The 12,794-nt window shown below is 38.8% G+C and overlaps 1 protein-coding gene across 1 annotated transcript in view; it reads left to right on the top strand.

Moving 5' to 3' along the window:
* The window catches only part of osbpl5 (oxysterol binding protein-like 5), a 63,700-nt gene that overhangs the window by 31,139 nt on the left and 19,767 nt on the right, over window positions 1-12,794 (top strand). Inside the window, exons 3-8 of the mRNA XM_056252122.1 lie at window positions 1,670-1,743; window positions 4,373-4,453; window positions 5,863-5,964; window positions 6,045-6,248; window positions 6,326-6,410; window positions 6,497-6,659. Of these exons, the coding sequence (XP_056108097.1) occupies window positions 1,670-1,743; window positions 4,373-4,453; window positions 5,863-5,964; window positions 6,045-6,248; window positions 6,326-6,410; window positions 6,497-6,659 (709 nt within the window). The remainder of the gene's footprint in view (window positions 1-1,669; window positions 1,744-4,372; window positions 4,454-5,862; window positions 5,965-6,044; window positions 6,249-6,325; window positions 6,411-6,496; window positions 6,660-12,794) is intronic.

Below are 12,794 nucleotides of genomic sequence, written 5' to 3'. Positions count from 1 at the left end.
TAGGGTCCTATCCTACACCCGGCTCAGCGTCAGGCATTTGCAAAACATCGCAAGGGTTTTTTGCTAGTTTCAGCCCGATGCAGTTATCATTTTCACGTCCTGCCACATTGTTTAAAGCAAATGCATTTGCGCCCATTTATGCACCCATGGGCTGCTGTTCTGAAAACGAGGTGTGTTCAGGCGCATTGGCGATTTGCTATTTTGAGGAAACTGAAATAGACTACGCGAATGACCAACAAAAACCTGGTCTAAATTCAATGGTGCAGTATTTTTTTATTTAAAGGGGCGCATTAGTACTGTGCGCCTATAGGCGGGTTCACAACGTGGGTACACTCTGCTTATTACACACACAGGGATACGCAGCAGCACACAAACACGCCAAATATTAAAAATAAAAGGATTACAATATAAAAGATTAATATTGTGTGCATAAAGAAAATATGGTGGAGTCCGGCTTGTCCCGTAGATGGTCTGTTTGCACTTTAACCTCGCGCGCGAGCAGATCCGTTTCATCTCTGGAGAAGCGTTCAGTCTTTCCGCTTGCTAATTCCGCCATGTAAATAGCGAATCCGCCATGGCGCGAGCGCAAACTGGCTTTTAAAGGGAATCGGAGATGAGACTCTGATTGGTTTATTGCAGGTTACGCCCAAAACACACCCATTACTCATTAAGAGAATAGGAACAACCCTTTTAGACCATGCGCCGGGTGCGCAGAACATTTTTCCGTCGATAAACTAGCAAAAGTGGATTCGGACACGCCCTAAGTGCACTTGCGTCCTGCGCTTTAGACCATGTGCTTAGATCGTTAAAACAGGGCCCTTGATGTTGTAAACGTCCTAATGTTATTTTATGATACTCATAAGCATTCACGACGGGTGAATATAAATGAATGATGCTAACAAACTGAATTTAACCCAAGAAATAAGTTCTAAATATTGTTTAAAAAAACAAGGCATTCAACTCTATTATATATCCAGGCGCTATACGTTATTCCTTGAATGGGCTCCATAGAAACTCCTTCGACCTCCTACTTGGAGATAAAGATCTCAGAGAGACTAAAAACTGTTAAAATATGACAGATAGCATCTGGTTAGTAGCTGTTGCAGTGCTGCTCATGTTATCTAACTCGCTTCAACTAATTAATCAATGAATGTGATAAAATCTCAAAATATACAGTAATTTCATCAACTTTCCAGCGAGTGTGCTTGAGACACACTGACATGAATGGGGTTCAATGCTGGAACTATTGGTTGTTTGGAACTATTGGTCGCTCCATGACACGCTTTACTTCCGCATTCCTCAATTCCTATGGAAGCCTATGGGAGTGTCAGAACTCTGTTTTTAACGGCTACAAACCATCCCTGTCAACCACTAGCAATGCCCGCCTGACAACCACTTAGAATATCATAGAAACCACACAGCTACTACAAACAACTGCACAATAAGGGACATGTACTACAAAAAGAAAGTGTAAAAAATTTATTTCATTTAATCTTTAACTGAGCTGATTATGTTTTGAAATCCCCTGCTAAAATGTTATTTACTGTAGCGTTGTATGTGTATTCATAGTCCTGGTGATTATAATTTTTTACCCTTGATATATTAATGTGGTGTTCGTTTGCTGGTGTGGGTGTGTGTGTGCGTGTGTGTGCATGCGTGTGTTCTTCAGGTAATGAAACGGAGCGGAACGGTTTGCCCTTACCGAGGGACGAGGTCAGCCCGGCCCGGTCGCCCAGCAGCGTGGTGCGTTAATCTTTTTGTTGACTGCCCGTATGGAATATGACAACAAAATAATGCAGATGGGAAAGAAAATTCACCGTACTTGCTGCTGGTTGAAGAGCATTTCCATAACACATCTGTTATTTCAACCCGCTTACTAGTTAACATTTTAACTAGAGTTTATTTCTGAATGCTGCTAAATGAAAGATAAGAGGATTCACTCCCTAGACCTCTGCTAATGCGAAGCGAAATGACCTGCAATTAGTGCTTGTCAAAACTTAACCAATCACAGTCTTCCTTATTCATTTCTCTCAAACCGTTTTACATGCGGTAAAAGCTTTTAGTAAATCAGAACTAAAACAGGCACATATAAAACGCATTTGTCTGCATCATGTGTTTTTAATGGGCGAATCTAGAGTAAAAGCCTGTCATTCATTCACCCATGTGAGACATTGAACTGTAACATTAATGCATCGCATTTGTATAAGCCTGAAAAAAAAGCATTTAGCATCGCACCTGCAACTACTGTATTAGTTGGATATTCTGATAATATTATGATTACTTACTATTTATAGATAATGGCTCAATGGCTTTTTTATGTATATAAATCAAATGTCCCAGTTACACTTTATGTTGTCACATTTTCCCGGTAAAATAAACATTACGTTACATCAAAAGAAGAAGAAAAGAAACTAAATACACCTCTATTTTGTATTTTTACAGTAACAATGTTATTAATCTTCTGTTTATTATAACCAAGTTTAAATCTCATCAAGTTAGTGTTTTAAGCATTTTTACATTTATTAAAAAAATAACTAAAGACAGTAATAATTTAAACAATATATTTTATTTGTGAACTGATCTTCAGATATTTTTTTAATAGTCAACTTTTATTCTGGATCATCAGTTATCAAACTCTGTAAACACTGGTTACAGGCATAAACCAAGACCAAGCTGATTGCTCACTAAAAAATCTGCCTCAAATCATGTTTTAAGGGCATTTTAAGTTTGATTTTGACGTGTCATAAAGCGGTGATATCTAAGTGGGTGAGTTGTTTACTTACTTTTTAAATATTCTTCCCATTAACGCCATCATTTTGTTCATTCAGACGACTCACAAACGCACACAAAAACAAGAGACAGGATTATTCGCACAAGCCTGATGGAGGCATTAGTTGTGTACGAAATCACCCCCTATTCCCTCATTCACTTTTCCCCACATTACTCCACTAATATAGTCCACTTGAAGAAGTGAATGAAAACAAGTGAGTGAACTCAGACACTGAGTTCCCTAGAAGGGCTGCCGCTTAGTTGGCATATTTTGAGCTTGCTGTTTAAAAATGATTTGAATGATTAGCAAACTGGCAGCTCGAGGTAGTAATTAAAATATTTATCTTGAACTCTGTCATGGAAACTATGTATAAACCTTAATTAAACAAGACATCACACGTCATCAGTTCGTTCTGTAAGGCTATGTAGAGTTGTAGACAGACGTCAGTCACCGAGCGCCACACACAAACAGCAGCCATCTTTTATAGCCGTAATTACGAGATGGAAACCCGTGACTTTCTATCCGGAGCTGTTTACGTCCTCAGACTCGGATTTGCGTTCCTATGTCAACACTATCAATGCCGAAATAAATCTGCAGCAGTCAGGTGGGACAAGTAAGAGCTCTGTAAGTTGATCACGTTCATTATTATTGTAATGTTATGTGGTCTCTCGTGATGCTTTTCAGACTCTGCCCTGGAGTCGCTCTGAAGGAAGGGTGGGATCTCATGCTTTGAAAGCTAACTTGCTATTGCTAGCCTCTCCGAAGAGCTAGCCTTGCCTACCGTACACTTAAGGGTATAGGGGGCGATTTCGGGCACAGCCATTGCCTGCTCTAATGTGACTTTCCCCTATTCATTCTCAGTTACCTCCCACCAAACCCACTGCACGCTTTAGGGGGTCTGTTAAAACTCAATAGGCTCAGGAGAGGCAAGAGAGACAAGGACTCCCGCTACAACTTTACCTGCTCGTGTCGCTGTTGGGACGGTGTTATTTTAGAAAAAAGTAGTGATTTATATACTTTTTCATGTCACATTTTGTAATATTTGCATTGTTTTATAACATCCCTGAATATAAAACTGTGAAATAACATTACTGGTGTTATTTTGGACTCCACACTCAATCATACAGGCTAATTTGAGCCTAAGAGGGAAGCTGTCTTCTCCATATTTTGGTTCAACTGACACCCACAGCTGACCAAACAAACCTGCTGCATTTAGCCTGGCTCCTTTTGCAGTTAGTGTGAAAGAGTTGTAGCTGGAAGTTGCTTCATTTGCATTACAATTTCTAAATTAATATACTTACTTAATATGATTATTATGGTGGGAACGTGAGCATGAAACGGCATTCGCAACCCGTTTTGTTTCCGTAATGTAAGGATATTCAGTGATGTCAAATGTTATCAAGTCACTTTATAGGTGGAGCAAAATGACTACAAATCTTTTTTTTTTCTTCTTTGGAATAATGTGCAGTGGTGAATTGTCCATGTTAAGCTCAGGAACATAAATAAATAAATAAGGTCAATTTTGATCTCATGTGGACTTTACATGAATTTTAAATGAATTTTTATGGGATTTTCTGTTTTGCAATCTCTTCTTTTCCTCAGTCGGAATCCAGAATGTTTATTGGTTTGGAGAAGGAGTCTTCCTCGCCCACGGAGAAGCTGGCAAGGAAAGAATCGCTTAAGGTATGATGTGCTTCCCACTCAAGGCTGAGTTCCTGACCCAGTTTCTCAAAACAGCAGCTTGGTTGCGGTGTCAACAGGTGGACGGCACAGAACCTGCACACAGGCACTTTCTCTAAGCAGAGGAAATACTAAAATATTTATTAAAATATTGAATCCAGCTTTTCATCTGGCCTGTTTTTCATCTTTTTACTTTGAAGTTTGAACAGCTACAAATGTTATCCCACCAAACTTTGCATGTGGCTAGGGACTGGTTAGGGCTTTTTTGTCAGTTTGGGACGGATGTATGGAAACCTCTCACTAGGAACACATTTGCCTCAATTAAGGACCTTTCTGAACGTTCTGTTATGAAAATGTTTTTGGTATTTGATATTTTCTGTGAATCCTTTAAAAATCTTTATCTAATGAACCACTCGCTCAGTGTTGTTATTGTTATAAATATTAAACCCATTTTTGTTACTTGAAATACAATAAATTATAAGTATTTGATGAAAAGATTCAATTTAAAAAATGTAAACAAAAATTTGAAATGTTACATGGCAACTAAATTGAAGTACTAAAATTACTGAAGCTAAAACTGAAATTGAAATAAAAATAAATTAAAGCTAGATAAAAAAACTAATAAAAAGAGCACATACAATGTATTACTAAAAAAATAAAATAAAATAAAAACTGAACTGAAAGTATAAATAAAGCCAGAATAAAGCCAATTCAAAACATTAAGAACTACTTTATATAAAATAAACTTGTCTTGTCAGTGTTATTTCTAAAATTCTCAGTGGCACTCTATTTATTTTTCATCCTCTCATTATAAATTTAAATGTTCCTAACTCTAAAATTTACATAGATTTTTGTTGAGTTTTCGTGAATTTAGACATTAAAATGTAAGGCCGTCAGTGCAACTCATAGACTCTAATATTAATTTTGGGTTATCCTTTTACGAAAACAAAAATGACTAGGTTCGAGATAAGTGATGTTTGCATTGACTGGCAGAGTTCTTCTCCTCCATCTAAAATAAAAGCATTAAAAGATTTAAAAATTAAAAGAGGTATATAATTTAAGTTTTGTACATGCAATCATCAATATGATGTGTTATCTGTAATGCTATAAAAATCTAAATACCCAAGCTCTATCAGGTATATAAGAATCTTCAGATAAATTGTTCAACAGAGAATTCATAGAAAACAAAGCAAAACTTTTTTTTAAATGACTAAAAAACACATATTTAGATTCCACTAATTTCTGCTTGCAGCTACTGTATATCTTTAGTTGGTTTGTTGCCCTTTAGTATTGTAAATGCTGCACTCTAGTGTTCAACAAGGTTTTCAGACATTTTACATGTCTTGCCGCCCACTTACGCCCCCTAGCTGATGTTTGAGCAATGCATTAAACCTTAACCTTTTATATTGCAGGTTCAGAAAAAGAACTATCGCCAGGAAAAGAAGAGGGTCGCCAATGAACTGTTCAGTGCACTAAAGGATCCAAGTGTGGTTATTATGTCCAACTGGCTAAAGGTTAGTAAACCTCATTGGTTTTCATTCTAGCAATGAATCATTTCGCAACAGCTTTAAGATGTGGTTCTTGGATGTATCAGATTCGGGGAACATTGAAGAGCTGGACTAAATTATGGTGCATCCTGAAGCCTGGCATTCTCCTGATATTCAAGACGCCCGGTTCGGATCACTGGGTGGGAACGATTCTTCTCAACGCCTGCAAACTCATCGAAAGACCCTCAAAGAAGGACGGATTCTGCTTCAAACTCTACCATCCGCTGGATAAGTCCATATGGGCCATGAAGGTTAGACAAGAACATCTTCAAGAACATGTTTTCTTGACCTTATTGTTGGGACTGATTAGTGTCTGTGTTTTTTTCAGGGTCCTAAAGGAGAAAACGTTGGTTCCATCACACAACCCTTGCCTAGTAATTACCTGATCTTCAGGGCAGCATCTGAATCTGATGGTGAGCATAGGCATTTATCTTCTGTAAAACTGCCTTCTCAATAGTGAGTCCACCTGAGGGCTACAGCCTAATGTCGTGTGCTCCAGGACGCTGTTGGATGGACGCTCTGGAACTGGCTCTCTGCTGCTCCAGCTTGTCGAAGATGACGGCGAAGAGCTGCAGGGATGGAGATCTGAGCAGCTCCTCGGAGTCCTCACACATATTGCAGCTGCTGCAGTGCTCGCCTCTCACAGACCAGGACCTCCTGCAGTAAGTGTTACCCAGCTGTCACAACTCTCTACATCACCATACTGTTTTCACCAGGTCACTTGACAAGTGACATAAAATCATTTAATATTCAAAGATCATTTTTGGCTCCAAAACTATTCATATTAGATACAGTGTAAGTAAATTACACTTTTTTGGCACCAAAGCTAATTGCATCAACTATGAAATCAATGAATGGATTATTTGCAATAAATTTCTGCCACCTAAACTATTTGCTTTAATTTCTATAGGACTCAATTGAAACAAGTTGTATAATATGTACAGGTTTTTAATTTTTTTTATTTGTCGTCGTGTCATAGCCAGTACTGTTTTAAATAGCCTGTGCGTAGCACTTCATCTTTTATAACATGAGATGTTGGTCAAAATACAGAAAAAACTTAGCGCTCACATAGTTACAATAAACTTTATAACCTGTAAGTTGATGAAAATGTATGCGATACACTTACTGCCTCAGATGCGGCCGTTCTTATGACGATGCTAATGATGAAAATTCGCACTTTTGGCACCAAAACTGTTTGCATCAGGTATGATGTGACTCTATGACTTAAAGGTATGAATTATTTGCGAACAGTTTAAGGCAACAAAACTATTTGCATTCACTTTTTAATGAAAAAAAAAGAAGTTTGTTTTCATACAGTTTTCATAAAATGTTGCATTGTTTTCATACAGTGCAACTAAATTACATGAAAGTTTAAATTGTTCAGATTTTTGGAGAATAGTTATTAGTACCACAAATATTTGCCTATGACTTCTCAAACAATTTTTGGGCAAATTTTTGTTATTCTATAAAATAAATAAATAAATATATATATATAATGTACCCTCCAAATACAATGACCAATTATTGCTAAACGATACAAAATATGAAATACACCAAAACTATTTTCATTAACTACAACTACTTGTATGATATGACTACATTGACACAAAAAATTCTCAAAAAATTTGGTGTGAAGGAGTTTATACATCTTCTCTTGTATCTTGGGCTCATTTCTTAGTGGTTAGTTCATGGCATCCCCATTTTTATAACTTTGGTGCTCATGTGGGAAAATTAGGTTTGAGTCTGCTACACATCGTATCTAGATCCTTCCCAGTCTTGTCTCCCCGTCATTTTTTTCTATCAATAAAATGTCAAAAAGTGTTGAATAGCTATTAAACATTTTAAACCTACGTTATTATCAGCCACCTTCAGAGTTTGTTACTGCAACAGTTATCTATTTATGCTCTTACAAAACCTTTAAATGAATAGTGGATACCACTTAATGGATACCACCATTAAACACAAGATCAATATTTATTGTTATATGCACAGTAAAACTCCACGGTTTTGACCACAATGAGATTCTTACTTTGCAAGTCTACCTTACACAAAATATGCCATATAAATACAGACAGAATATACACAAAAGAAGTGCAAATATGCTTTGTGCAACAATCAAGATAACAGTGAGTAAGATAATGGGGAGATAGTGTTCCATGTGTTGTTCAGGAGTCTAATGGCTTGTGGATAATAACTGTTTGAGACTCTTGTTCTTGATTTCACACTCATGCACCGTCTCCCAGACGGCAGCAGTGTGAAGAGATTGTGTTGTGGATAGGGTTGGGAACCGAGAACCGGTTCTTATGCAGAACCGGTAGTGTTTTTTCAAAAATACCGGAACCGTGCGAAATTCCTGAGTTTCGGTTCCGAAAACGGTTCTGATGCGATGTGTGGACGAAGTGCTGGGAGCTTATCCTTTAATAGCGACGTCTCACCACATGAATATTAAAATTGTAATGAATGCACTGTCCCTCGCACTATTCGTATTAAAGTTACTTTTTTTTTTTGCGTCAGATATCAACGCAGAGAGAGAGAATAAAGACAGTAGAGCTGCACCGCCATTAATCTTTAAACGATCTCGATTCAAACACCCACGCGATCTTATTCCTAAATGACAAAAACTTCACACCGGGACATTCAAATCTGTTTGCGCTGTCGCTGACCCAGAGAGAGCAGTTCTACATGAAACAGCTAGCTTTACTTTCAGTCTTTTCATTTTCAACAACACAGTATCGATATTTCTGTGTTAAAAATATTCAAATGATCACAGAAGTACTGAGATAAAAGTTTATAGTTCGAGAATTATAAACACTGATGTCTACTGTAGCAACCAAAACAGTTAATCACCTTTTGAAAGTCGCTTCAAATAACGAAAATTCGCTTCAGAATTTACAAAATGTATATAATGAGCGATTACATCATGAATGCCTTTTTTCAAAAAGTGTTTTTGTCTTATCCTGAATCACTACGGTAAGGCTGTAAGCGTTTAGACTCGGACTACTTTACACTGGTCGGTTCGGCACTGCTGCGGAGTAGCCCAGTGCCTGCGTGACTCACCATCATAGACATAAACATAGAGAAGTAGCTCCGGCTACAATGTTCTTCCGCAAGACGCATGCTTTCTGTTTATTAACTGCTAGAGCACTTTAATCCAGTAAGGAAACAAGTGAAGTTTTTATGAATCAATCATTCAAACCGATTTTAAAAATATTATGTTTCACCTGTCTGGATCTTACATGTGTGTTCAAGCATATTCTACCCCTTCTGAGAGGGTATTCCACTGCTGGAGATACAATAAGATATAGGAGAGGTCCCAAATTATCCTTGAGAATGCAACATTTTTTATTTTCCTTCAGAAAAAATTATTGCTAAATAATATGTTGCATTTGTTGACATTGCCAGTCTGTTAAACTCATTTGACAAGTATCAGAAATAAAGCACAAAAAGGATTGTGTATTTTCCCCGTACTACTATTTGTATTAGTTGTTTTAATAATTTTTATTGAATGGGAACCGGAACCGGAATCGTTTGGCGGAACCGGAATCGGAACCGGAACCGAAAAATTTCTTACGATTCCCAACCCTAGTTGGGGATGTGTGGATGTGGATGTCCCTGATGGTGTTGTGGCCCCTCCTGAGTATCCTGAAGTTATGGGAAGGCTAATCCACATATGAACTGTGCTGGTATTATCACATGCTGGAGTGCTTTCCTATCCTGAAAAGTGCAGCTTCCATACCACACTGTGATTTGAACTGGTGATCACACTTTCAACTGAACATCTGCAGTGTTTTTCTTGAGCGAATTAAACACGTCAGCCATGGATGGCGCCATGATACAAATAATAAAAAAAGACGAGGAAGCCCTCATCCCTCCCATGTAGCTGTAAGGACAACGATTCCAGCTGGAGCCAAGGGAGTGAGGAGTTCAGGGGGAGCCCACTACTGGAGCTAGTGGAGATAGGACTGAGGAACTGGATAGCATGGGCAGAGGGTTATGAGAAGACCTCCTCTGCTGATACAGGATAGACAGAGAGTTCAAAAAACGGTGTCCCTGGTCGATGCAAGACAGGCTGAGAGTTCAAAAATGGCCTCCTTGGATGAAACAGGACAGGCAGAGAGTTAAAAAAACGGTGTCCTTGGCCAATGCATGACAGGCTGAGAGTTCAAAAACAGCCTTCTTGGCCGAAAAGAGAGGAATTGAGCTTACATGATGGTCATGGTGGATGGCTGGATGGGCTCAGGTGATTCAACATCCTCTTCAACATCCTCTTCAGTCTCCCAGATGGTGTAGGGGGATCCGCATTGGAAAACTTCCCAGTCCAAATAATCCTAGAAGTTCCCTTGAGGGCATCTCTGAGCAGGCTTTCGTCTGTTGATTTAGACCTGCCCAGAAAAACATGCAGAGGCTGGCGTCATCATAATGAACCAGATCTAAAAACAGCCTCACTGAATGCCGGTGGGGACAGATCTCCCTGGGAGAGAAGGAACTGCTGCAAGACCCATTTTTTTTTCTGGTCAGTTCTTCTCTCAGCCAAGGGTGGCAAAAAATAAAAGTGCAGGATCTATTAAGCAGTGGATCTCATTCACTAAACATGTGTACGCACAAATTTGTGCGTGAAATCTGTGTACAAACGTTTTCATGAACAAATCATGATTCATCAAAACTTGATACTTCATTATTTTAAAATCTATTCTAAATTTACACCAAAAAAAATCAGGAACAACTGAAACCACTCATACGCAAAAATCATACACTCTTGGTGGCCTGTTAAGATGACATTTTAAACACACACACATACAGTAAAAGTTTGTTTTAGAAGTCTCCTACAACAGGTTTACATGCATCTAAGGTCAAAAAACGTTTCATTTTCTCATAATATACATTGCGCATCACCAAATTTTTTAGTGATTCTCAAACGACTCAACAGATGAATTAGTCTCTCTTAATCCCTCCTTTCCTCGAGCCTATCCTGCTCTGATTGGCCAGATGGCCCAGTCTGTTGTGATTGGTCTACCGCATACAGCTCGTGTTTCGGAAGCTAAACTTCCTTTATCATAACTGAACTTCAGCTCAGGAGACTTCCTAAAGTTCAGCGATTGTACACACTGTAAAGACAGTAATGATGACGTTGATTTTATCATATCAATTTGAGCGCGAATCCGATGATGAAACATTGGAAGAACTAGGTATTGAACCTGAACCTCCATAACAAGGACGACTTAGCAAGACGTTTCTCAGTAATAGACTACTCATTTTGTGGTACATTATGAGATGTTGCAATTGTAATTCCTCACCATCAGCAGTATCAAGTGTATGTCCATCAACAAACAGATGCATATTTCTAATTGAATATCAATATCTAATGGGAACTGTATCAATAATAGTGCTTAGGTTAGCCCAGCACTAACTTGAATGACCGATGTAACAAACATTTGTAAAACAAATCTTGCTCCATCGTTTATCTTTACACAAAGTAGTAAGAACGACAGACAATCTGCATTAATAGACCGTTTTAGGTAATAGTGGCCAACAGCACAGTATTAACGTGAGTTAGGCGGTTAGTTATGCAGATAATTATTCATGCTTACAGGTTGTGATTCTGAGGAGCAAGCTGGTCCAAATAAACTGGGTACTGACCCATCTTCCAAGAGCAAACATTTTGTGAATCCCGCGTTGATTTCCGAGATTTAAGAAGCAGTCAATCAATCAATCAAAGTTTTATTTGCCATTTGTAAGGCACAAAAGAATTTGTACACATACATAGGAATTGTACTGCATCACCCTTAGAGTCAAGAAAGAAAGTGCACCAGTGCTTACTAGCCATTTATACTAAATATCCCCTATTTATGTGAATTTGCCATTAGTCTCACTGCTGCTGGATAAAAGCTGTTATAAAAACGTGTTCTGTGTGTGATGATACTGTCCGCTCTTGTATGTCTCAGGCTATAGGATTTGTATCTGGGCCTCAATAGTGAATGCGCTGGATGATGAATGTCACTAAGTATAGACTGAGCTTTCTTCTTACAGCGCTCTATATGCAGTGTTGTTATGGGTGGGAGGTTAGTCACAATGATTCTCTCTGCAGTCTTTATAATTCTTTGGAGAGACTTCTTCTCTGCCTGTGTAGCATTTCCAAACCACACGATGATGCCATATGTCAAGACACTCTCTATGAGTCCTCTATAGGCATGAGTAAGAGAGCACACCCCAAGCCCAGCCTTCTTTAAAAGCCTGATAAAATAAAGGCGTTTTTGAGCTTTCTTCACTGTGGTAACAGTGTTTGTAGTCCAGCTCAAGTTAGATGTCAAATGCAGGCCAAGGAATTTATGGCTATCGGCCCTCTCCACCACAGTACCCTTGATGGTGAGAGGCTGCAGAGGAGGGGTTTTCTTCCTAAAATCTATGACAAGCTCCCTGGTCTTGTCTATGTTGAGGAACAGGTCATTTTCCTCTCCATGGTCAATTATGTCATTGACCAGCTCCCTGTACCCTGTCTCGTCCCCACTCTTAATAAGGCCCAAAATGGTTGTGTCATCTGCATATTTGATGACGAGTGAGCTGTCCTGAGTGGAGACGCAGTCATGTGTGTACAGTGTATAGAGCTTTGGGCTGAGGCAACAGCCTTGGGGGGTGCCTCTGCTAATTGTCATATTTCCTGATGTTAACCCTCCCATCTTTACCACCTGCGGTCTGTTCAAAAGAAAGTCCAAAATCCAATTACAAATAGAGGCCGGCAGTCCGAGGTCTGTTAACTTCACAATGAGTTTTGCAGGGCGGATGGTGTTAAAGGCGGAGCT

The sequence above is a fragment of the Rhinichthys klamathensis genome, unplaced genomic scaffold (assembly GCF_029890125.1).
Source record: "Rhinichthys klamathensis goyatoka isolate OS25496 unplaced genomic scaffold, OSU_Roscu_1.1 h1tg000092l_1, whole genome shotgun sequence".
In the NCBI taxonomy this organism is placed as follows: Eukaryota; Metazoa; Chordata; class Actinopteri; order Cypriniformes; family Leuciscidae; genus Rhinichthys; species Rhinichthys klamathensis.
Note: the sequence above shows the minus strand (reverse complement) of the source record. Positions and strands in the feature narration are given on the sequence as shown.